Source organism: Pteronotus mesoamericanus, unplaced genomic scaffold, assembly GCF_021234165.1.
Source record: "Pteronotus mesoamericanus isolate MK-2021 breed Mesoamerican mustached bat unplaced genomic scaffold, CSHL_Meso_final contig_101, whole genome shotgun sequence".
Lineage (NCBI taxonomy): Eukaryota > Metazoa > Chordata > Mammalia > Chiroptera > Mormoopidae > Pteronotus > Pteronotus mesoamericanus.
The window spans coordinates 1955980-1983827 of record NW_026555001.1 but is presented as its reverse complement, the minus strand read 5'-3'; the positions used below and the strand labels follow the sequence as shown (position 1 = coordinate 1983827).

At 36.2% G+C, this 27848-nt stretch overlaps 1 protein-coding gene across 1 annotated transcript in view; it reads right to left on the bottom strand.

Moving 5' to 3' along the window:
* Window positions 1-27848, bottom strand: part of SRBD1 (S1 RNA binding domain 1) — a 183704-nt gene that overhangs the window by 25123 nt on the left and 130733 nt on the right. The window contains exons 17-18 of the mRNA XM_054567043.1: window positions 4018-4124; window positions 2590-2766 (exon numbers count right to left, since the gene is read on the bottom strand). Of these exons, the coding sequence (XP_054423018.1) occupies window positions 2590-2766; window positions 4018-4124 (284 nt within the window). The remainder of the gene's footprint in view (window positions 1-2589; window positions 2767-4017; window positions 4125-27848) is intronic.

Here is a 27848-nt window from a genome sequence, read left to right as displayed (position 1 = left end):
ACACGAAAGGAAAAGAATGAGAAAGCATGATGAAGAGAAAATATACAAGATGGGAAATTAAGTCCAAACATATCGTGAATACAATAAATTTGAATATATTAACAAGTGATTGAACAAAATCATGAAATCTGTTTGTTTACAAGAGTCATGGAAATTAACTAAATGCCATAGAAAGTTCAAAATAAAAATACACCAAGCATATTCTGAAAAGGCAAACATACCAACATTGATAGTAAACAAAATAGATTTCAAAGCAAAAAATATTCCATTAGATAGCAATAATCCGTTCTGAATAAAGCTATGATCTATCAAGAAGATACAGCAGTCATGAATCTTTGAGTACTTCATAATCAGTTCCAAAAATAGGAAGTTTTAAAACAAATTGTCTTCCAACTGAACATTGATTAAATCATGGATCATCCATAAATTAAATGCTATCCAGACATTATAAAAAATGATATAAATCTATATATTATATTCAGAAAGAGATACAAGATATATTAAAGAAAGTTTCATGTAGCTGTATAGAATGATCCTTTCTGTATGCATTTTAAAATAATAAACACATATATACAAACTAGTGTAAGTAAAAATTTATTTTTAGAAAGCGATACACAAGGTCTATCCACAAAAAGTCCAGCCGTTGTTAATATTATGAGAATGGTTTGTGCCACATGGATGTAACACGACAGCCAAGGAGGGTGGGCTGGAATGAGCAGGGTGAATAATGACGACTTCACTGTACTAGTCCGTGGGGGCTGTAGGTGTTGTTGAGTGAGCATGTGTACAGGCTGGCTGTTGCATTCAAAATGAATGAGCAAATAGAGCAACAGATCTGCATTACGTTTTGTGTTAAGCTTGAACAGTCCTCTGCTGAAACTATATGGATGATTCAAGAGGCCACAGCTATGGGCAACTGGTGATTGGCAGCTTCATCATGACAAACACGCCTGCTCATGCATCATGTCTCGTGCATAATTTTTCGGAGAAGCATCAAATCACCCACATGACTCAGCCCCCCCTACAGCCCAGATTTGGCATCCTGTGGCTTCTGGCTTTTCTCAAAACTCAAATCACCTTCGAAACGGAAGAGATTTCAGACTGTCGTTGAGATTCAGGGAAATACAGTGGGGCAGCTGATGGCAACTGGGAGAACTGTGTGAGGTCCCAAGGTGCCTGCTTTGAAGGGGACTGAGGCGTCATTGTCCAATGTACAATGTTTCTTGTATCCTGTGTCTTCAATAAATGTCTCTATTTTTCATATCACATGGCTGGATACTAGCTGGACAGATCTTGTATAAACTATTTTGAAGAGGTTGAGGTGCCCTTTACTTTTCATTTTCTTCTTTTTTTACTGTCTGAATTTTATAACCAAGTGTTCGAAAACATAAAAACAAAGAAATATGTCATTATTTTATCCTTTTTTTCCCCCCATTTCTGGCTTCTGGGTTTTGTGGTATACTTAGAAAGAACTTCCACCACTTCAATATTCTGCATAATTTACTCTGGTATTTGTACAGTTTTACTTTTTCCATTTATGTCTATGATCCAAGTGGAATTTAGGTGGGTATAAGGTATGAGGTGGAATTATAGCTTTCCCTACACATACAAAATTCCTGCCAGTTGTCATAAAACCACTTATCTGATAATAATTGTAGCCACTACTTGAAACATCACCTTTATTCTGTTCTATTACTCCATCAAAACCAAACTGTTTAATTACTATACCTTTATAATATAATGTACTGCCCAGTGAGGCTGGTTTTCCCTTAGTCTTTTCCAAAATAAAGATTTTTTGTCCATATTACCTTTATTATAATTTTGCCAAAAGAAGAAAAAATACACATAAATGAACCAGGTAGTCACAATGTAGTATATACATAAAAGCTATTCTTTCACAAATGATACTAAGAAGTATATCCAATTTCTTTGCTTCTGTGCTAATAGAATTAAAAGGGAAAAATTAGTTCTTAATCAACAGAACTGATAATCAATGCTTCGGTCAGTTTTCAGTGGTGAGGGAATGTGGAAGCCCAACCATGCATAGGCGAACAGCCGTCAATATGAACTGGCCATTGTTAAGTCCCATTTGTCACTCTCCTTGTACCCCTCCTTCCTACTTAGGGCGCTACAGTCACATTGGCCTGTGTTTTGCTTTCTGAGTACACCAATGTTAGGCCTGCCTTAAGACCTTGCACACATCCTGTTTACGTTTCTGTGTGGGGCTGGCTCCTTAATTTTATTCAAAATTGGCTCAAGTAACTTTTCAATGAATAACATATTAAGCAGTTATACTGCTCCCCAAGATAGTGTCACATCTCTCTGTTTTCATTTTTATAACACTTATTACAGCTGAAACTATTTATTTTACTGGTTTATTTATTGTCTGTCTCACACATTAAAATTTAACTCCATAAAAACAGGGAATTCGTTGATTTGTTCACTGCTGTATTCCCAATGCCTAGCAAACATCAGGTAGTCAACACACGTTGAGTGAAGAAGTGAATTTAGGATTTATGCCAATGAGTTGGATGGGTAACGGTAAGAAAGGAGGATAACAGAACCAAAAGTGTATACTTTAACAATCACCTGCAAAATTTTCGAATATAATCCTGGTTAATTCTGATGAATCCAGCACACTGTTGGAAAGATTTTGGACCCAGCCCTTTCACTTTCTTCAGCTGTTCTCGGTTGATGAATGGCCCATTTTTCTCTCGCCAATCAATAATATTCTTGGCTCGGTTGGCATTGAGTCCTGCAATATGCCTAAAAAATAAACAAAATGAGAAATGTGGCAGATATAATATTTCCGAGAGTACTGAAAGGAAAAGCTCTCCTCTGAAAAGACAATGATGTAAAACATTTGTATCATAAAAAATTGCTATTACATATTGTCATATGTCTCTAAGTTAAACGTATGAAAAAGGGAATTAAATTGAAAGGTAAAGGGAAAAAGAGTTGTCCAAGGAGTGAAGGACAACAGAATGCAAAACAATGATAAAACCAGTAAAACCACAGAGATGCTGGTACCCTGGTTACCACTGGTACAAGGAGATGGGCTGTTCCCCATAGTATTTCTACTTTGTTCACATCCTTTATATTTCTGAATCAAGTAGTAATTCTGCCATTTCCTTTTCAGCTTACAAGGTGAGTTAGAAGCAGAAGTTACAATAGCTACATTTGCATTTACTACCAAAAACTTGAACTATAGAAAAATGCTTATCCATGAATGTCATGGTTAGTATAAAAATATGAAAACAATATAATTAGGTAGTTTTGCCTGTTGTTAATTAAAATATTACTATTCAAGAGAATTTTAATCTGATTATAATTCCACAATTTCATATGTGGAATTATGAGTGCTTGTAACTATGGTAGAAAAGCAACACTTTAAAATATAAGGGATATTTTCTGCTATATGCATTTCAAAGGAATTCGGATCTTTTCCAGAGGAGATTTTTTGTTGCATCAGCAGATTTGTGTAGTAAATGCAAACTATGAACAAAAAAGCAGCTCTTCATAACCCTAGGAAGAAAAAGACAAAGTATATAAGATGAGATTATATAGAATGATCATTTTGATATGTGAATTGAAGAATAAAAGTAAAAATGTGGTAACTATACCTTGAACCCTCAGAATTTATCCTTTGGCTACTGCCAGCTTTACAGATGTATATAAAAGATGAAACTAGTGAAAAATATCCACTCTTACATGGTGGGAAACAGTTCTTTGTCGTGTTAACCTTATTTAAATTCTATTAGTGACACTAATGCACTCAATGGTAACCAAACACTCTTCGCTTTAGATTTGCAGTATTAAAAATGATAATGGGAATTGTTACGATTATTTTCTTAAATGATGTCTTCCCTTCTGACTGGTTACCTAGACCAAGGTATGAACTCATAGATTTTTCTTTACTTAACAATTTTACACACGTGCCCACCTTGTTTCACTGTAACTGGATAGTCAGTTAAACTCAAGATTCTGTGATTTTCAACCACAGATTTCTGGTCTTACCTTAACAAAACTTCTGAGCAAATGTTAATATCCACTCCCACAAAGCTGACACATTCTTCTACAACACTGTCCAGTGTTGCCTTGAGTAAAGTTGGGGATACATCGTGCTTAAAAGACAAAAATCAAGCATCAATCAAAATTAAAAACATAAACTTCTTGGACTATTCCATTATTTTCCCTCTATAGCTGGCTGACACACAGCATAGTAAATTTCATCATTTCTTTTGAACACACTGTTAATAGACATAATTAAGCTGAACTTAAGGAATCTGTGTTTTCTTACTCTCTAAATTACTCACACACCTCACTCTAATATAACAGATCGAGTGTTTTTCTCTCTTCCAAAATTCTGCTTAGAGCAGTGGTTCTCAAACTTTAGCTTGCCATCAAAATCACCTGCAGGGCTTCTTGAAACACAGATTGTTGGGTCCCCACATCCAGAGTATAGGATTGAGTAGGTCTGGGGTGTGGCCTAGGAACCTGCATTCCAAAAGACTCCCCTGTAATGTTGTTGCTGCTGGTTCCAGGAGCATATTTTGATACATACTGGTCTCTACCGTTTACTCAGTGCCTTGTAGTGTTATCTTCACTTGCATATGTATTCCCTTAGTTCTTTTTAAGAGAAGAAAGCTTACATTGTAATAGGAAGCAGTACACTAATAGTCAATGAGTTTGACAGTAAATCAAACTGAAGACACTACTACTTAGATGAAGCACCATTACTTTATGTACCACTAAGAAAATACACTGCTAATTAACAAACATACAATGCTTTCTCATTAATTTGAATTTTTATTTTTAAATATAAAAAGATCCCTTTTAAAGTTTTAAAATAATGTATTTAAATAATGTAATGCATGCAAAGATAAACAAGAAAATATAAACAATCTAAGCTGGTTAAGGTTTTCTTCACATTCAGCATTCAACTGTTCTGAATCACTTCTTTTCTCAGTCACAGATGTCCAAGTTTTTCAATAGAATATTCTTTTACATTAGCAAAAGACATGTAGCATTTCTTAGAGGAGAAATACGAGGTCTGTCCAGCTAGTATCCAGCCATGTGATATGAAAAATAGAGATGTTTATTGAAGACACAGGATACAAGAAACATTGTACATTGGACAATGACGCCTCAGTCCCCTTCAAAGCAGGCACCTTGGGACCTCACACAGTTCTCCCAGTTGCCATCAGCTGCCCCACTGTATTTCCCTGAATCTCAACGACAGTCTAAAATCTCTTCCGTTTCGAAGGTGATTTGAGTTTTGAGAAAAGCCAGAAGCCACAGGATGCCAAATCTGGGCTGTAGGGGGGGCTGAGTCATGTGGGTGATTTGATGCTTCTCCGAAAAATTATGCACGAGACATGATGCATGAGCAGGCGTGTTTGTCATGATGAAGCTGCCAATCACCAGTTGCCCATAGTTGCAGCCTTCTTAGTCATCTGAGTAGTTTCAGCAAAGGAATGTTCAAACTTAATGCAAAATCTGATTCAGATTCGTTGCTCTAATGGCTAAGACACTTTGAATGCAATGGACACAGAATACACACGCTCACTCAAGGGTGTCCACAGCCCCCACTGCATAGTACAGTGAAGTGATAATTGTTTACCCCTGCTCATTCCAGCCCAGTCTCTTTGGCTGCCAGGTTACATCAATGTTGCTCAAACCATTCTTGTTATATTAACAATGGCTGGACTTTTTCTGGACAGACCTCGTATTCTATATAGTCTCTGAGACTTTCTTTCAAGCTGTAGATGTTCATTCTGTAAACTTTGGTAGCAGTCCCATCTTAATTTAAAAGAAATTATCAAGAGAAGAGATCTGGGACAGCAACAAAAATCCTATTCTTACCTTAAAGTTTCTTAAATGTTTTATCGTTAAATGGTTTATTAACTACAACAGTGACGTTCAAGTCACATCTCCAGGATTAACAGTCAAGTGCACACAGAAAATACACCCATAGGGCCAACAGCAACAGTAGGACAGCACTGAATGCAAGATGCATCCTGAGTTCAGAGATGTTAAAATGCAAGAAAATGTGCACCTTGGAAGTGATGAAATGCAGTATTTGAAAGTAAGTATTTGTTGGCTGATTGAAGCCAGATTACCACAACTAATAGTTCATAATGCACTTGATGCTTTCACAACTTAAAACTAAAGATCTTCTAGTTGTTTTCCCAGATATGAGCCCGAAGGTCAGCATCCTTCTCTTTTCCATATGTCTTAAGGAAGGAAGGATAGATATGACAACGTTAAACTCTTAGGAAGACAATATAGTAAATAGGGCCCCCAGGTATTGTGATTGATTACATTATTTTCACTTAGTAACAGCAGAAGCTTTTGTTCTGAAGACTGAAGGGTACAGTAGCACTTCTTATTTCAGAGAAAACCTACTTGGTAACTATCCAGGCCACAGCTATTGTATTTAAATGTAATTTTAAAAATCTAATAAGCAAATATGATCATGAAAAAGATCATAAAGGAAAACCTAAGACCTCACTAAGAATCTGATCACTCTTGAGCTACAGCTTTTAAGAAGCATGATAACCTAGACCTGAATGGTATTATGGCTCAGGTGATTGGTCATTGCTCTGCACAACTATAGGTTGTTGGTTTGATTCCTGGTCAGGGTACATGCCTGGGTTGCAGGTTGAGTCCCAGTTAGGGCCCATACAATAGGTAACTGATCAATGTTTGATTCTCTCTCACATCAATGTTCTTCTCTCTTTCTCCTTCCCTTTCCCTCTCTCTAAAAATAAATAAATTTTTTTTTAAAGAAGCAGGATAGTCTTTTTTTTTTAACGTAAATAGAGAAGCAGCAAAATGAAAAGAGGACTTAAGAAAAAAGCGAGGGTAAGGGACAGATAACAATGTAAAAGCAAGGACAATGATAGCAACAAGAAAAACTATCTGAGGAAAGAGACCAAACCCTAAACAAACAGGAAAAACTAAGTAATAGTTGGAAGCCATCAGAATAAAGACAAACAACTCCACATACTTCAAAGCATATGAGATGCTTGAGGTAGCCACATGAGCAGCAGTCCATTTGCAGACATTTTGCTTGTCTATTCTACCTCTTGCCTCTAACCCGCTTTTCTCTTTCCAAACAGAAGCCCAACGGTGTTTCATGCATCTACCCTACCTCTGTGAGGCCGTATGCTTGGGGAAAGCTGGCCCCAGCTCCAGCAGATGATAATGACTGGTTAAAACCAGTGGTTTTCAAATTGAGGGTTGTGACCAATTAGTGGGTCATAAAGTTAATTTGGTGGCTTGCCACCAGCCAAAAAAAAAAAAAGGAAAAAAAAAGAAAAAAAAAAGCCCAAGAAAGAAATAGAATAGACCACATAGAGCATGTTATATATGTCCTTAACATAGAATGAACAGTGCAGTAAGTAATGCAGCCAATTGAGACCAGGAACATGTGTTTTGTTCACTGATATCTCATTTGATTTTCTGAAAAGTGATGGTTATTTTGGCCACTGACTGACAGAGAGATTGAAAAGTAACTTTTCAGAGTTATGAAGAAAAGTATCAAAAAATGCTATGAGAAGGGTATCATCTTTCGGCAAAATGCTGATTCTTTTAACCAAGTTTAATTACAAACTTTCAGTGTATTTTGCAGAAAGAACATTGTTGAGCATAACATTTTTCAATTTATTAGCAATTGTAATATTTTAACTGAGTTAGTACAACTTGTCCTTAAAGTGTATCAGTTTAAACACAGAAGAAAACAAAATAATGAAGCAAGCTAAACTACCAGATTTGGAAATGTTAATAACAGACAGAACTGAAGGAAAATGTTGCCTCCGATCAACAATCTTAAACTTGACTTGAGTCACATTTTAAATAGAAAAAAAAACCCAATCAGTCTTTAAAATAAGTATGACATTAAAAAGGATTTTACAATACAAAAACAATAAAAATGACACACCCCAGATGTATTCCTGGTAATACTGTTTTACCAGATAGCAGCCTAAAACCTTCAAAATTTAAAAAAAAAAACAAAAAAACAACAAAACACCTGGAACACCCATACTAGAATGGCTAAAATGAAAAAGATGAAGAATACCAAGTACTGGTAAGAATGTAAAGAAATTGGAATGCTCAACATATCAAGATGTTAAATGAATTTTAGGTCAGATTTCCAAGCTGGTTCATTGGAGGATTTATTTTGTACGGTTTAAATATAACTTATAAAACAGTCAGATATATTTACATAATCTACAAATGCATTCTTACTCAATATAAATTAAATTAGATAAAATGCAGAAGAATAAAAAAAATGAACAAACTCCTAGAAATACAGAAAGTGTCAAAACTGACTCAAGAATATCTGAAAAGACCAAAAATAAGTAAAGAGATTCAATCAGTAATCAAAAATCTCCCAAAAAAGAAAAGTCTGGGATGACAGACCTTCACTGATGAATTCTACCAAACATTGAAAGAATTAACACTAAGTCTTCTCAAACTCTTCCAGAAAATAAAAGAGAAAGAACCACTTACTAAGTCACTCTATGAGGCCAGTATAACCCAAATATCAAAGCCAAGCAAAGATACCACTGGGGGGGAAAAAACCCACATACAAAAACTACAAACCAATATACCTTATGAATATAGGTGCAAAAATCCTCAACAAAATACTAGCAAACCAAATCCAGCAGCATGTATTTTAAAAATTCAACATCATGACATACATACTATGCATTTAGTGTATGCGAACTCAAGAAGCAGATACATGTTTTCTCCCATTGAAAAACAATCTCTTGACATTTTTAAACTTTTAATTTTGCAATTTCCTCAAAAAAAAACTTTTAATAGTGAAAGAATTTCCTCATTCATATAAATACTTCAGTGTGCATTTACAAGTACCAAGGGCGTTGTCTTACATACCATTCTTTGTATAATAGTTAAAATCAGAAAAATTATCATTGATGTAATAATATTACCCAATGCACAACCCATACTCAAATATTATCAGTTGTCTCAATTCTACTATATAGCATTTCCTTCCCAGTGCGGAATTCAATTCAAGATCATACATTGCATTTACTTATCTTTTTATACTCTGTGCTAGGCAGCTGTCAAGGTGGTTCCCAACGATCCCCAATTCCTGGTACTCATGCACTTGTGTAATCTTGTTTCCTTCAGTCTACAATTCATTGATAATTCTTGTGTATATCAATTATCATAAGATTATTTTACCACTCAAATGACTGAGTTGTGTGAAAAAGTATTTTCAATCTTGACTCAATCAAAATTTAAAAGAATAGGCTTAATAGTGTACTTACTGTATGGGCTCATTGGCCTCATGTGTTCTAGATTGGAACACATTAACGAACAGCTTGGATCTATATGTTAAATTAAATCTTTTCCAATTTTTGCATTTGAAGATTAAAAAATCTTATATTTAAATACAAATAAAATAGTATTTAGCTTTATCACAAATAGTAAGGATAAGTATTTTCAGAAGTTTTTATTTTGAATTATGTTTAATTATATAAAGATATATATACATATACACAAATATTTATGTGATGGGTATAGGCATGGTATGAAATGTATTTTCTACTATGTATCATAACTACAAGTTATGATAAATAATGATCTAAGCTAATCACAGTGGTTCCATTCCACTTATTCAATTATGGCAAATAAAAAGTATAAATCTGCTGGGAGTTTCCAAAATACCTCACTGCTCTGTGAAGAGCTGGTCTTGTCTTCTTTTCATTCAAGCTGGAACCAGGGTAAGCACTGTAATCACGTGACTGGAACTAACTTGAGGACACAGCTGACTCACTGAGGATGGCAGGTGGCACACATGGAAAGACCCTAGTTCTTCACGATCCTCTATTAACCTGTATTAACCAGTTCTAAACTCACTCCTCCTCTGACCTTCTTATAATATTTCCTTATTGTTTATTAAGAATAATAAATTTCCTTATTGTTCAAACCTCTTGGAGTTGGGATCTCTGATGTTTTTCTAACTAAAGCAATCATTTTATCTGGGGGCTCAAAGTCTACCAGAAAGATAAAAATAAAAACAACTAACAATAACTGTACTATCAAAAACCCTTGAGACTTTACTACCAGGAGTTGTTATAAGGCTTTATAATATTATGTAATTTAATCTTCACAATTGTACAAACTATGTATATGATTTCATGTAGCATCTTCATATATATAAGAACTTATCCTAAGGAAACAGTAAGACATATGTGAATGGCTGTGTGTGTGTGTGCGCGTGCGTGTTCAATCTAAAAATTTACCCTGAGGGGAATGATACAAATAAATGATAAACCAGACACAATATAAACTATTATTAGTCATTAAAAAGTAGGAGGTAAGGTAGAACAGACATTTTACCAAAGTACCTTGCAAGAAAAAAGGTCCAAGATAACATACTGATTTGAAATGTTTTTAATTCCTGCAACAGCTACACTCATGTGAGATACGTTTCTGCAAGGAATGCTGCATCGATAATCCTCGATTTGGTCTATATTCTCCCCCAACTTTTTACTTAGTAAAGTACTGAAGAGCAAACACTATTTTCTAAAAGTCAAAATCATTTATGTTTAGGGGAGGAAATACTAAACAAAGTTTAATATTGTCCCCATAATAATGTCTTTGACATTAAAGCAGATGCATTGCTTTTGCTATTCTAAAGACATTTCCTAAGCAACTATTATGTACCAGACACCATGCTAGTTGTGCTAGGTGTTGAAAGCGCAGGAAAAAGCATTTGAACTACATGTCTTCAGGAAGCTCAGTTTACACTTGCTGAAAGCCGAGATGGAGCACATCCCTTTGCTGGCAGTCACAGTATAAGACAAGAGGACCCCACGACTGACTGTGTTAATTGCCAAGGACTTGATGCCAGGAAAAATGAATTGTTCTGTTTTTTAAATGTTACCTAACTCTGAATTTTTGGGCAAGTTAGTTGAATTGTATAAACAGTCTGTTTTGAATTCAAGGAAATATTGTTTGGGCCACTACATTTTTACCTAAAATTTATGAGATTTTTAAAAAGAAATATAAACAGTCATTTATGCTAGTCAGCTATTTTGAGGTCAGAATCCACATTTTTATTGTTCCTCTACCACAAAATTCTGAAGAATTGCTGATCCAAACTGCTCTTCTCTTTTTTGTTCTGAAGCACTAAAATTATCTCACAATTACTTTTAAAAAGTCCTTCCAGATGAAACATTGTCTGTGGACTACAGCTACAGCACAAAATTTCACATTGCATATTCCATATTAAACTTCAATTTTATTCCCAACTGGTTTTCTGGTGTAATATTCTTGAGTATTTTCTTTAGCAATTATCACTCACTCGTGTCCCTTCCTGCCTGTTACTATTGCCAAAATACAAAGTGCAGTTAAAAACTAAAGATGCAAAAAAGCTTTATAGGGAAAGCTACTTTCAAATAAAGCAAGTTTGTTTCCTCATCTTGCATCTACATTTCTTTGATTGACATGTGACAGTTTAAAAGAGTCATCCAAGAGAGTGTGTGTTGAATGACCCATGAAAGACAGAACTGGCGGAAGAATGGAAAACATTTGAGAAAACAGAGTATGTGTGCTTAAGCATAGCTCCTCCCCCAGCTCTTCAAATCCAGTATACAAGAGGCCTTTATATGCTCCCTTTTAGACTAAGGCAATGTTCAGCACCATAAATGTACTATATTTAATTTTTAAAAACTTTTGTGTTCTAGTTCTAATGGCTCATTGGTATTTAGATGTAATGGGACAAAATACTCTTAAAAAAAGGATTTTAAATATATTTCTTCATAAGTACATTTTTTAAAAAACAAATTTTTTTGATACTAGCAGAACATTTTTATTTTTTAAAAGCATATACTAAACAATGAGCAACTCATTGTACCTATGGGGCTCTGGGACTGAGATAGCAAAGGGCATTAGTCTTTCAGCACTGGAGGGGTATTTCCAGTCTGGAAACAAAGTACAGCCAGTGATAATAAGAGGATAAAAAAAAAAACACAGGAAGAGATTCTCTTGGTAAATCCTCCTCCTCTGATAAAGCATATGGAAGGTGTGCTGAAGACCTCTTTATTGCTAACTCAATATTTAGGTACCCAGTTTGCATTGACTTATGCTATTTAACTTCAATCAATTTATTCAAGCCAACTTGACAGAAAGACCCCTGGGACAATGATTGTCTTCTTTGTTCTGCCCAAGACAAATGGAAACTAATTTTAAAAACCCAACCTTCCATCCTGACTCCAGGTTAGAGTGGCCCCTAATCCTCAGACATGGATTTTGTGCAGGTCTCAAAGGAGTACCCACAGTTGTTCAGTGAGGTCTCCCTGCTCGGGACATATGGCCAGAATCTCTGTGTTCCCAGGGCACTATCTAACCTCTGAAATCTCCACGCAGCTCACAAAGCTCTAGTAACTTTTCTGTGCTTGGGTTACCTATGTGTGCCTTCACATCTGCTCAAAGACATTTTTGAAAGAAACAAGACTACTACTTTTAGCTACAATGGAGTAGCTGGGACTAGAGTACTTTCCCCACCCTGAACAACTATAAAACTGGCAAAATATTTAGTAGCTAAGTTTAAAGGTTAGACAACAGGTAGCACAGGACTATGATTCCAGAGAGAGAGACACTACATAAGATGAGACCCACAATTGCCCACAATCTCTGTCTGAGAGCACTTTATAGGCTGCATGTGGCATAGACAGATGGCACGAGCAGAGAGTACAGCAGTCTTACTGAGCTGGGGAAGTAGATGTGAGCTCAGGACTGCTGAAATGACTGCAATTTTAAAAGTAAAATACTAAAGAGAATGGAACTTTGAAGAGTGGAACTAAAGAAATTTGTAGGAGACCCTTTAAGTGTTTGGCTAAATACTCAGCTGCATATACCGAGGGCACTAGAACAAGACTGTGTAAGAACAGGCAGAAAACAGCTGCCTGAAGTTGTGAGCTACACAGAGATTCCTGAGATTGCACAGAGTTGGGAGATACAGGATGTTCTGCCAGTCAGTGAGAAGACCTCACTGAACACACAGATATTCTGTTGACACCCCAGAAAGGCGAGGCCTTAGAAGTGGGGCTATTCTGGTCCTAGAATAAGGGCTACTCTACACCCATCCTAACAGTTATAAAACAATCCTTATCAAAATGGGATCACTGGTATATTCAATCAAACATAAGGAGGAAATTATACTAATTCTCTACAATCTCTCCCAGGTGACAGAAGCAACTTCATTCATAATGGCCAAAATTTAGAAGCAACCAAGATGTTCTTCATTAGGTAAGCAGATAAATAAATTGTTGTACATCAAGAAAATAGAATACTATTCAGTGCTAAAAAGAAATGTGCTATCAAGCCATGAAAAGATATGGAGGAACCTTAAATGCATACTACTGTGTGAAAGAAGTCAATCTAAAAAGGCTGCATACTGTATGATTCCACCTCTATCAGTTCTAGGAGAGGCAAAACTATGTAGACAATAATAATATCAGTTTTGCTAGGAGTTAGAAGGGAAGGAGGGAGAAATCAGTACAACACAGGGATATTAAAACTGTTCTGTGATACTCTAATGGTAGATACACACCGTTATACACTTGTCAAAACCAATAAAAAGGTACAACACCAAGACCGAACCTTAAAATAATCTATGGACTTTGGGTGATAATGATGCGTCAATGTAGGTATACTGATTGTAACACTCCGACGAGGGATGCTGACGGTGGGTGAGACCGTGCATATGTGGGGTAAAGGGGGATGTGCAGCTCTCCGTCTTTCCACTCAATATTATTGTGAATCAGAAAACTGTTCTCAAAATTAAGGTTTGTAAAAGTTTGAAGTTTATTTTAAAAAACAACATTCCTTACAAGATTGAATCCAATCTAATAATAAATTAACTGATTTACAAAACAAAAGTCAACGCTCTAAAAGAAGACAACAAAATTCGCACTCTTAATAACCTAACACCCCCAATATCCATCATATAATAAAAAATAACTAGGCGTACAAAAAAAGCATGCCAATCTGACCAACAACAGAGTGGCGGTTGAGAAGAGTTGGTCAATAGAAATCAGTCTAGGATAGCCCAGGTGTTGAAAATAGAAGGTAAGAACTTTAAAGCGCTCCAAGACCTAAAGGAAAATATAGTCATAAGTGAGTAGCTGGGAAATAACAGCAGAAAAATGGAAGATACAGGTTTTGTTTTTTCTTTTTAATGGAAATTCCAGACCTGAGAACTTAGTATCTACTAAGTGAAAATTTTACTGGATAGCTTTAATAGCACATTGCAGGTAAGCAGAAGAAAGGGCAGATGAACATGAATAACATGTTCAACAGAAATTATCCTATCTAAAAAAATGAGATAAAACAGAGAGGGGAAAAAAAGCAGAGTCTTAGTGGCCAGTGGGACAATACTAAAATACCTAAATATGTGTAACTAAAGAAGAGAGAATAGAGTAGGTATATACTTGAAGAAATAATGGCCGAAATTTCCCAAATATTTAAAAAAACATAACACATAGATATCAAAATGTCAGTGAACTCCAAAAAGGATAAATACAAAGAAATCCACATCTAGAAATATAGTCAAACTACTGGAAAACAAAGATAAAGAGAAAATTGTGAAAGCAGCACAGAGAAAGGACACATTATACATGGAGGAAGAAAAACATGAAAAATGACTGATTTCATATCAGAAACAATAAAGGCCAGGAGACACTGAAATGACATCTTTACAGTACTGCATTATAAAACAAAAATAAAACTAAAAAATGCATGTCAATCCAAAATTCTGTATCTTTCAAAGATAAAGAAAAAATAAAGGCATTTTCAGGTAAATGATAACTCACTGACAGCAGACCTGCAATACAAAAAACAAAAAATGTAGTTAAAGGGAATTCTTCAGGCCAAATAAAACTGGCACCAGATGGTAAATTTGTGTGGGTCTGTGTGTGCACATGTGTTAATTTTACCTATAAGACATATGATCATTTAAAGCAAAAATTATAGCACTGAACTTTTTTTCATATACATGAAAATAAACACATAAAGAATGGAAGGTGGTGAGGTGGTATAATAGTAATTCTAAATACATTGAAAAGGTAAGAATATAAATTGCAACTTCTAGAGCAGTGATTTTTAATTGTTGTGCCACAAGAAGTTTTAAACCATGCAATACCTGGCTATTTAGTCAGGGGCACTGACTTCTTTTTTCTTAGATTGTCAAATAAAAAAATGACAACAGCTAACACAACAATTGCCATCCAATGTAAATATATCAAAATTACAACTATTTTTTGTCAAATCAGCAAAAATATATATTTGGTGTGCCACAGATATTTAGTAATTAGTTTATGTGTGCCATCAAATAGATGAAAAAAGCTGAAAACTGACTCTAGAGTAACCACTAAAAATAATGTAAGGTGCACGTAAAAAAGTCAATAGAAAAATTAAAATGGGAAAACTAAAATTTAATTGATTTTCTGCCAAAATCAGACATAAAAGAAATAACAGAGAATAGAAAGGCAGGTGGGATATACAGGAAACAACTAGTAAAATAGTAGACCTTAATTCAGCCATATTGATACACTAAATGTTAATGAAGTAAATGCTTCAATTAAAAGGTAAATATTATCAATCAAGATATAACTACATGCTGTCTACAACAGGCATATAGTAAATGTAAAAGGAACAAACAGGTTGGAGGTAGCAGGATAGAAAACATATATCATGGAAATAGTAGGACTATAAAGACTAGAGCGGTTCTGTTAATCAGACAAGAAAGACTCCAGTGCAAAGAGCACTACCAAATAAAATGAGTAGAGCCTAATTCCAGAGCTTCAAAACACTTGGGCAATTCAGCTGCTAAATGTTTACCTATGGGAACATTTGTGTCCTCCCAAATCTTATATAAGAATATTACAGCAGTTTTAGTCATTAAAAGTCAAACTAGGAACAGCTCAGGTGTCCATCAGTAGGAGAATGGATTAAAAAATGTGGTATGTTCGCATAATGTAATACTATTCTACAACAAGAAAGAACTACTGGTGCCTGCAAAAACATGGATGAACCCCACAGACATTAGGCTGAAGAACCTGGGTACAATGAAATACACATTGGATGGTTCCACTTATGTAAATTTCCAGAACAGACTGATGTGTGGTGAAAAAGCAGGAACAAGTGCTCCCTGCACGGAAGAAGGGGCAGGAGTGAACTTTCTGGGATGATAAAACTGTTCTACATCTGAACAGATGAAGGCTATGCATTTGTCAAAACTCACTGCACTGTATCACTGTATGTTGATTATACCTTAAAAAAAAACACAATCTTGTAAATAAACAAAAATCCAATCTTAGTTTTTACACTGTTAATGAAGATAAGCGTTTTAGGAGGGGCCAGTGATGTCCCAACTAAGATCTCTCCCTCTGCCTTCACAGCTCTAGAGCAGGTGGCTGGGGTACAAAATAGAGACCACTCCTGGTTTTTGTTTTTTGGAATCTGACAGTAGGTGTCCTCTTCAGAAGTCTCACTTCCTGAACCTAAAAGGTAATTCTTTTCTCCTCAGTATAGACAGTAATTTTCAAAACCAGACCATTCTCAGCATAGCTTCAGTAGACTACCGGGGAACTTAGTTAATGCAAAACAGTGCTGTTACATGGCATGAGCTTGCTAGTTAGCTGCTTGTTTGCCTCTCATTCTATAATTATGCACATAAGATACTGATTCTGCCTTAAAAAGTTTTCCATGATTATTAAAACTTAAACAGAATGTGCAACTCCTTTATGAATCATGAAACTACAAAATGAGTCTTTTCATGTGCTATCATAAGGGACCAGTGTTTAAATTTTAATCTAGCCTGGTTTCATTCTGTAGGTGCTCGTATGTCCCCTAGTGGATACAGGTCGATATGGTGGAGGAAGGACTGGGGCGATACTGGCTAAGTGAAGGTCCATAAATCTTAACTGCCTGCCTTGCTCATATACTTTTCCAAACAAATGCCTAAATTACCATAAATAAAGAAAAACATTAACACATCTGAACTGGACCACACCAATATGCCCTGTGTGTGGTCGTGTATAAGGCCTGGGCTAAAACATAATTCCTGACTTATGACACATATAGGAACAAATGCATACCAATTAGCTAGATATTTTGATACAACATAGTACAAAGAAGTCAACATTTCCATTGTAAGTCTCTATTTTTAGGGGTTTATAGCTTAGTCATAAAAGTGGACTTAGAAAAATTTAGGGTGCAGAGATTTAGCCATGAGAGAAATTTCCCTTCTAATAAAAGTAAAACCGTGTGTAGAAAATCTGACCTAAAAGTATTCTGCACATGTATGTGTGTGCATGGGATAGAGAGATCCTTGTGCACAGAAATTCTGACAGTCTCATGCTTAAACTGTCTGGGGGAAGGGGCAGGGGTTAGAGACAAAAGGAGGTACAAATGCAAAGAAATAGAAAAAGGTTTTTTCCTTCCCAAATTGTGGAAACAAGCTTCCTTGTTAGTATTTCTAGTAGTTAAGCTCTAAAGGTCCACCCTCTCTCCTGGAATTCACATACATATACTCATATATGGCTATAAATGCAACCACATATGAATTGGCTTCCAGTCCATTAATATTACAGACAGTAAATTTTTCCCAGTTAGTCCTGAGGTGGACATTGCCAGCACAGGATTCACAAAATGTATTTCCACAGAATTCAAGCTTTAACATGGAAAGGTAAGGCTCCCTTCTGTTTGCACATCCCCAGTCCCCACACAACTATTGCAACAGAGAGCGCAGGAGGAGCTCCGCAGGACACGAGAGAATTGCTTCATGCTTAGCCTCCTGCATTGGTGTGGGTGAAGGCAGGGCTCTGAAACTCTTACCCCCATTTCCTGTTTTATTTTATCTACAGTACTTGCCAGCATCTGCCGCACACAGGTTTGTTGCATGTGTAAGTCAAAAGTCAGGTTACCAAGTGAATACATGGACTTTGGAGGTCAGGGAAGAGATCTGTGGCGGAGCGTTCTGAGTAGGAACTGCAAGGCGTGCAAACAGGAGGAACGTAAGAAACATCAAAAACCTTGCGAGGGAGGCAGAGTGTAGGGAAAGGATCCAGCAGCAGCAAGGGACAGAAGCAGAAGTGTGCATCTTATAAGCAGCTACATAAACGAAAAACTGAACATAATTCTTTTGCAGTTGCTATACGCAATTAATTCTGAAATTCATCTAAAAGGGGGAAGTGATAACTACCTAATTATTTTATAAGTGTTGCCTTCAGAATCCTTTTTATGTACATCTAGCAATTTTCATTGGATGAGGTGCTTAATCTTTAGCGACAGGTACTTTGTAATTAAATATCTGTGACAAGGCTGAATTTTCAGGAGAGAATTCATAATTTAGTGCAGTTGTTATTACCACAAAGGGGCAAAATATAAAGTGTTACAGAGAAGCTATACTAAGTTGCTGAAGTTCTTAAAAAAAAATCCCTGTACAAGAAAATCCATTTTACAGTAATAACACCAGAAAATAATTATACGGGGTGCTAATAGGTGTCTGGAATTTTACAATGCAAACTAATTCATCTTCACACCTCTGTGGCTGCTATTGTTATATTATTATCTTCGTTTTACAGAAGAGGAAACTGAGGCTCAGAGAAACCAAGTTGCCCGAGGTCATACTGCTGGGGTGCAGCTGAGTACAAAGGGCCAATCTCTTGAGGCCAAGCTTTTAAACATTATGCCCCCCTGTTTAGCATAAGTAAAGCGGTATACTTGACCTAGCAATGCAAATTCCAGCCCTTTTGCTAGGGTTGCAAAGAAAAACAATTTACCTATTTTCTTTTGTAAAGTTTTATAACTATCAGGAACACATTTTTTTGTTTACACGATAATATTTTCTATCCATTCGTAAGACTTACCATGACTAAAAATGTTCTGGAAAAAAGGCATAGTTTTTAAATTATGTGTATATATATATATAGATATATATATAGCATTGTCCTTAATACAAATCTTATATAAATGGTGTCTATGCAATAACCAAAATAAGAAAAAAACAGGTTTCTGAAAAATACTACATAGCAGCTTGCTTTGACAGGGCACTAGTCTTTTTTATTATGAAACTATAATTTACTTTCTCCTGTTTCCCTACCCTCTAATTTTTCTATCCTTCTGTCACTAAGAAGGATCAATTACAGCATTTTATTTGATACTCTGAAAATAATTATATTTTGCCACCTACCCAGCTCAGCTACGAATGACAGATGCATTTCCTTCTCAAAGGAAACATGACTGCTTTGGAAGGTTTCCATCCCTGGTGGCTCCTTCCCAGAGGTAGAACTGCAAGTGTAGAAGAGAGGAGCTCCGCATGCACGGGCCAGAACCCGAGGAAAGGGACTGTGTGCTCCTTCCCCTGGCCGTTCTCCCTCTTCCTCCTTCTGGGTAACTATATTAATTCTGATGAGGTTCTAATTTTGATTTTAAACAACTGCAGCAAAGAATTTATGATTATCACCTCTCTTTTGTTGGCAAACAATATAGGAGGAAAAAAAATAATGTCCAAAAGTCTTCTATTGAAATCTCAAAATTTTAGGACAGAAAGGCCTTCAGGAAATCCTATATAGTATATAATCCTTCCATTCATAGATAGGAACACCTAAATGCGGAGAAACTAAATAGAGTGACTAAAGTTAGGATAGTCTTTATGTGTGACCTGTATCTTCTACTACAAATAAGAACTACAACTTGAATTTCTTCAGTTTGGTTTTTCAATAGCCACATTTCAAAAGAAAACGAATTTTCCTTTATCTAGCAAACACCTGGGGGCACAAAAGAAGGCAAAGTTGAAAATTACTAACTGAAATACAGTATGATGAAGTGCAGTGGTTCCCAAACATCAGTTCATGGCAAAGTTTTCAGTGGTGAACAGCAAAATGAGAAAAAGAACAATGTGAAAGTTTACCAACAAGATAAATGTATGCAATTTAAACAACCATCCTGTACTATACGCAATAATTATGACAATCCTATTTTGGTGCTAAAATAGTCCTTTCCTTTTTCTTTGTGTAAGAAGAAAAAAAAAAACTGGAAATAGTTCAGTTCTTCATAATCCTACTACCTATTTATCTACTGCAGTGTAACAAATTACCCCCAAAGCTAGCAGCTTAAAAAAACAAACATTTATTATCTCCTATAGCTTCTGAGGATCAGGAATCCAGGAGCAGCTTGGCTGCATTCTAGACGTCGGCTGGAGCTGGAATCCTCCGAACACCTCAGTGGGTTGAAGGACCCGTTTCCAAGATGGCTCACTTACTGTTGGCAGAAGGCCTGAGTTCCTCATGTACTATTGGCCAGAGGCCTCAGTTTCTCTCCTGGGTCTCCCCTAGGGCTGCTCATGACATGAAAGTCGGCTTCCCCCGTGGTGAGGGATCCAGGAAACCAAAAGCAGCCAAGACAGAACCACAGTATCTTTTATAGCTTAACCTCAGAAGTGATACGCCATTACTTCAGCCACATTCCACTGGTCACGGAGAGCAGTACAACGTGGGAAGGGCCTACACAACAGTGTTAACACTGAGAGGGAGGAGTTATTGAGCCCCATCTTGGAGACTGGATACCAGAACCACACATTTTTTAAAACATTATTTTACTAGTTCATGACATCAAAAACCTAGAAACTATTGTGGTAAAAAGGACATGAAAGATCATTGTTCTAGTTAAAATTAAAACACTAACTAGAAGCAGGGAAGTCACTTAATTTTCTAAGATTCAATTTCTTTAGAAAATAAGGGGTTGGGTTTGATGTCTATTAAATACCTTTCATTGCCAATGCACTAAAATTCTTTGCTAGGAATGATAATGAAGGTGGTGATGCAAATGGAGCTGATAACCTGCCCAAGGTCACTAGGTTAGTAAATGGGGAAGCCAAAATTTGAACTTCAGGCAGATGGACTGCCGAGCTCATACTATCTTAATCTTAGGAAATAAATAAAAATGAAAGAAAGGTAGTAAGAAAAACCAAGCAAGTCAAAAAATATCTTGCTACTTCACTCTCATCAACTGTAAGAGAATCCTCTAATCCCATTCTTATCAAGCATTTCAAAAATATTAATTAACTGCTTTACTATTATGAAGTTAGGAAAATATAATGGCCCACTTCAAGAAACCTGTCTCCCTATCAACTTGTAATACATTAACACTTCGTGTAATGTAAAATTTCTATTACAAAAGCATCATACTTATTACAATGTTAAGGTACCACTTCCAGATGACTTTGGTAAAGAGCGTATGTAGTCAAGGAAACTTCTGTGCCTGCTTGAAATGAAGGTGGAGTGGGAGTGGTGATCATTTTTAATCTTGATATTTTTCTCTCCTTTATTTTTTCTTTCTTCTTCTTCTTCCTAAGAATGACTTTTAATTTATCAGGGAAAGTTTATAATAGCTTGGCTTTTAATAACTACTATATTTTTAAATGTTTTCAGAGATAAATAGCAAATACTATGCAAATAAATGGACAAAAGACCCCACTATAATGGTTTAAAGTTCTTTATCCTCTTTTAGTTAAAAAGAAAGAAAGAGAGAATAATATAGATATGCTAACTGGCATCATATGCAGGATAATTTCAGTTTTGTTTTTTCTAGATTTTCTCTGAATGTACTTCACAGTCCCCCAAATACTAATGCTCTTTTGCACCAGCAGAAGCCACTAGAAGAACTCCTTTGGTATCAGTAAAAAAAAAAAGAGAAATCCATGATCCTGTGACTGCTCACAGTGCTCAGGAAAGGCAACCTTTTAGCACAAAAGCTAGGACAGAAGTCAGTTGGAAAGAACGATGCTCCACAGATAACACTATACTCAACAGCAAAAAGCTGGAAGTTTTTCCTCTAAAACCAGTAAAAAGACAAGAATGCCCTCTCTCACCACTTTAATTTAACATAGTATTGGAAGTCCTAGCCACAAGAATCAGACAAGAAAAAGAAATAAAAGGTGTCCAATTGGAAATAAAATAAAATTGCCACTATTTGAGATGACATGATGCTACATATAGAAAATCCTAAAGACTCTACCAAAATAATATTAGAATAAATGAATTTAGGAAAGCTGCAGGATACAAAGTTAATATACAGAAATTGGTTATGTTTCTATACACTAACAATGAACTAACAGAGAAATTAAGAAAATAATCCCATTTACAATTAAATAAAAAAGAATACCTGGAATAACTTAACTAAGAAGGTGAAACTGAAAACTGTAAGATGCTGATGAAAGACAACACATAAATTAAAGGATATACTGTACTCATGAATTAGAAGAATATCATTAAAATGTCCATATCACCCAAAGAAAGTTACAGATTTCAATGCAATCCTTATCAAAATACTAATGGCATTTTTGATAGGACTAGATCAAATAACCCTAAAATTTCTATGAAAACACAAAAGACCGTGAATAGCCAAAGCAATCTTGAGGAAAAAGAAGAAAGCTTAGGGTATTCTGCTCCCTGATTTCCAACCATACTACAAAGCTATAGTAATCAAAACAGTAATAGTACTAGTACAAAAACAGATCCACAAATAAACCCACCGTTATATGGTCAATTAACGTACAACAAAGGAGGCAAGAATATTCAATGGGGGAAAAGACAGTTTCTTCAATACTTGGTGATAAGAAAACTGGCCAGGTACACACAAAAACAAAAATATGAAACTGGACCACTTTTTAATACCATACACAAAAATAAGTTCAAAATGAATTAAAGACAAATACAAGTCCTGAAATCATAAAACTCCTATAAGAAAACATAGGTAATAAACTCTTTGACATCAGTCTTAGTGATATATTTGGGGGGTGGGGGGTGAGGTATGTCTCCTTGAGCAATGGCAACCAAAGCAAAAATAAACAAATGGAATGAAATCAAACTATCACGTTTTTGCACAGTGAAGGAAACCATCAATAAAATGAAAAGGCCAGCTACTGAATGGGAGAAGGTATTTGCAAATGATATATCTGATAAGGGGTTAAAATACAACTCAATGTCAAAAAAAATCTAATTAAGAAATGGGCAGAGAACCTGAGTAAACATTTCTACAAAGAGGACATTTGGATGGCTAATGAACACATGAAAAGATTCTCAGCATCACTAATCATCAGGAGAATGCCGATCAAAACCACGAGATACCACCTCTCAACTGTTAGAATGGTTACTATCAAGAAGACCGTAAATAACAAGTGTTGGTGGGATTGGAAATAGGTGAAGCCACTAAGGAAAACAGTATGTAGGTTTCTCAAAAAATTAAAGACAGAACCAGTATATGACCCAGGAATTCCATTTCTGAGTATTTATCTGAAGAAAATCAAAACACTACTTTGAAAAGATATATGTACCCTTATACTCATTACAGCATTATTTGCATAGTCAGGATATGAAAGCACTCTAGGTCTTTATCTCTATAGATGAATGAATAAAGATGTGGTGTATGCTCTCATGCTCTCTCTCTCTCTCTCTCTCTCTCTCACTCTCACACACACACACACACACACACAATGGATATTACTACCCATAAAGCAATGAAATCTTGCCATTTGTGACACCATGGATAGACCTAGAGGGTATTATGTTAAGTGAAAAAAGTCAGACAGATAAAGACAAATACCATATGATTTCACTCATATGGAATCTAAAAAAACAAAACAGAAACGGACTCATAGATACAGAGAACCAACCGATGGTTGCCAGTGGGAAGTGGCTGGGGTATGTGGGGGGGGAGGGGAGCGCAAAAAATGTGAAGGGGATTAAGAGGTACATACTTCCAGTTATAAAATAAGTAAGTCACAGGGATGTAATGTACAGCATAGGGGATATAGTCAATAATATCATAATAACTTTGTACAGTGACAAATGGCTACTAGACATTGTGGTGATCACTTTGCAAGGTATATAAATGTCAAATCACTGTTGTACACATGAAACTAATATACTATTGTATGTCAACTATACTTCAATAAAAAATATTAAGTAAAATTAAATTTAAAAAACAATGATGCAAAATTTCTCAAAACCCTTGCCAGAGTGTGAACATGAAAAATAGAGAGCAAAATAACATTGTCAAATCTGCTCCCCATTTTAGGAACTCAAGGCAAGACAAAAGTCAGCTTGGGAATAGCAGGCAAAGGTTCCATTGCTTTTCACTAATATAGTAGAAAAAGTACTTAAGGTTTCAGGCATTCAAGAGTGACAATCGTCTTTCAGACAAGTTGGACAGAACTTGAGAAAAACATTTGTTGGAATAAATGGAATGTGCCTTGGCTTCTGTGGTCAAAATTTCTGGGACTCAGCTGAAACAAGATTCTGGCTTAAGACTTATATGGTTTTCATCACCCTATAAACATTAACATTACTGATGCAGATCTGTCGCTTGAAATATTTTACCCATATCCTCCACTGCAAGGAATTTTCTTTTTACCCATTCATCTCTAGTGACAAATTTGTGGCACTTACAAATTTAAAAGGCTGTCAAAATCTAATAATGAAATCTTGGGGGGGTCATATGGGGCAACAGATCAGAAAGAACCAAAATTAATTTCAGAGGATTTACTACATAGGTTAGGGGTCACAATGAGGTGAGTTTCTCTCTACAATGTGAAATCTACAGAAGCAATATCTTCCCAGAAGTAAAGAAAAAGCAGAAAAGGAACGAGTACTAATCAAGCCGTGGAACAGTTAGAAACACATTACAGAAACCAGTGCATAGACAGCATAGAAAACCACATTGGCAGTGACTTACATCCATGCCAGGGCCCATATTTGTTTTAATAATGGCTATTACTAAAAGTCAGACATGCTTTTTAACTATTGATAATTTACTAGGAACATTTTCCATCTTAACAGGGACTAAATTTGAAGGCTCGAGTCCTATAGCTTTTCCTCAGAAGTGTAACCAAAATGGAAAAGTAGTTTTAAAGGAAAAAAAGCCAGAGCTTTTTCCCTTGCCTAAGCCTCTATTGAGGTACCTTCTACTAGAAAGTTCAATGGCTAGGAGCACATTTTTGGCAAGGCCTTAGTCTTAGATGTCTTGAAGGAGAGTCAGAGGAGGAAGTTGCGAGTTGGCATATTCGTGCAGGGGACACAGTTGAGGAGGGAGTTCATGAGTCAGGCATTACCTTTAGAGAGGCTGCAGCCTGGGATATGTCAGAGATCATATTAGACAAGACTTGGGGCATTAATTCAAAGTCAGACTATAACATAGGTGCCTCTGAGAGAGGCAAGAGTTAATACACCGACGATTAACTCCCAACAGACTGACTTCACACAAAAGGAGTTGGCCTTCAGCACAGCGAGCCACAGAAATAGCCCAGTGCTTAACACAATCTGGAAAAAGCTGAGGTGGTGAAATCAGGTTGCTACTTCATTATGTCCTCCATGCTGGCAAGTCCTGAGACTGCAGTTCTCCCTATCATGCCACAGATGGACTGGTGGTCCCCAACCACAAATGCTGAGGTGGCAGAACGGAAGTAGAGGCAAAAGGCTCTGCCACAGTCTCGTCTTGACTGAATCTTTCAGCCCCTACTTACTTGTCTACCAGGGGAGGGGCTGATCCTCCCCTAATCTGTAAACCGAAAACCTGGGGGTCTGGGGGTTGGAATTCTCTTCTCGAGTCTGAGATCTGGCCCTCTGAAATTCTTCTGTACAGTCCCGAGTGCAAAAGGCTAGGAGGCGCAGGGCCAGGGAGTCTGTGCTGGTCAGGTCATCCAGGCCTGTTTGCTGCACACCAGCATTTAGTTTCCTAGGTCTGCCGTAACAAATTACCACAACCTGCGTAGCTTAAAGCAACAGAAATTGTTTCTCTCACAGCTGCAGACCCTAGAAGTCGGAAATCAAGATGTCTGAAGGTGCTGAGGGAGAATCTGTTCCCTGCCTTTCTCCTAGCTTCTGGTGGAGCCAGCAGTTCTCAGTGTTTCTTGGCTTGCAGCTACCTCTCTCCAAACTCTACCTCATCTTCACACAGTGTTCTTCTTTCTCTATGTGTGTTTTCTCTTCTTAAAGGACACCAGTCATGGGATTAGGGCCCACTCTAATTCAGTATGTCCCCATTTTAACTAATTGTGTCTATGAAGACCCTATTTCCAAAACAGGCCACATTCTGAGTAGGCATGAACTGGGGGGAGAGGCGGTGCACTACTCACCCCCGTATACCTCCAAACTCACCACAACCAACATCTGAAATATTTATTCCACCTATCCAACCAAATATTTATTCTACCTTCCCTCACCAAAGGAGAAAAGAATTTTAGGGTTCTTCACTAAGGAAACTAAAAAGGCCCAGGAAAAGGTCTTCTGAAGTGCATGATGCAAACATTCCCTCGTCATCTCTCTTCAAGAGAGCACCATGAAGCAGTGAAACAAACTCTACCTGCATATACCAAAGCTCCACTTGGCTGTTATGGTCATTCCCTTAAGTGGGAAGAGATCACCAAGGCTCTTGTAATAATCTGGAAGTTTCCATCCTAAGAGATTCCAAGAGAACAAACAGAAAAACAAAACAATTTAAAAACAAAAAAAGAAGAAACAGAGATAGAGGAAAAATCCCTCTGTTTAGTACTTTCAGAAAATTACAGAAAGTGCCATAGCTAAAAATATGAGTAAAAAAATACCATAAAAAAGATCAAGAGAACATTTTTTAGAAATTAAAAATGATTACAAAATAAAATAAGCAAAATAAAATGATTAGAAGACAAAGTTGAGGGCTCCCCTAGAATAACATAGACAACGGAAATTGAGACCTGAAAGTTACAGAAAAGAAAGATAAAGAAGTTCCCTCTAAGAGGTCCCATATCTACCTTATTGGAGTTATAAATATATAGCACAAGATACTTCCCAGAGCAGGACATCTTCAGATTATTAAGAAACAAGAAGTGTCCAGCCCTATGAAAGGAAAAAGACAAGCACCTAAAACTTCCAGAGGTGTAAAAAACAGGTCACTCTCAAAGAAATGAATATCAGATCACCACCAATAGCACCAGAGGATAGAAGATAATAGGACAGATACAATCAAATCATTGAGAAAAAATTATTTTCAACCTAAAATTTTACACCCAGGAAAATTATTATTCAAATGTGAGAGTAAAATACATCCTCAACACATATAAACTTAGAACATTAACCTCTCACATACCTCCAAACAGTTATCATTAGTCATAGAATTATACTTAATGCCTTTTCTTCTTTTCTAACTTTCCATGTATAATTACTGTAATAAATAGTTTGAATTTGCTTAATGAATATCCTTTCCCTACAGAGTTTAGAGCAGAAGTTGCTTCTGTGATTTTTCTTCCTTTTCCCGTCACTGGTAAATAATTTTAAAATGGCATGTCACATTTCCTAAATGGGATTCAAATGTAAGAATTAAGTGACTTAACCCTCATGAGATTATTACAAATTTTGGAAAGCATACTTTTTCTGTTCCATATAGAAACCAATTTTATTCCTCTAATCAGAATCTTCCAAATTGGTTTCTTTTGCTGCACCACCCCCCAAAAAAACCAAAAGTAAAACAAAACATATTTGAGATAACAGGCATTAGGTATATCAGCCCTGACCAGTGTGGTTCAGGTGGTTGGGTGTCGTCCTGCAAACCGAAAGATTGCTGGTTCATTTCCCAGTCAGGGCACCTGCCTGGGCTTCAGGTTTAATCCCCAACTGGAGCATGTACAAGAGGCAACCAATTGCTGTTTTTCTCTCACATCGGTGTTTCTCTTCCTCTCTTTCTCCCTCCCTTCCCCTCTCTCCAAAAATAAATATATAAAATCTTAAAAAAAAAAAAGTTGTATATCAAAGTATTTACCACATAGCTTT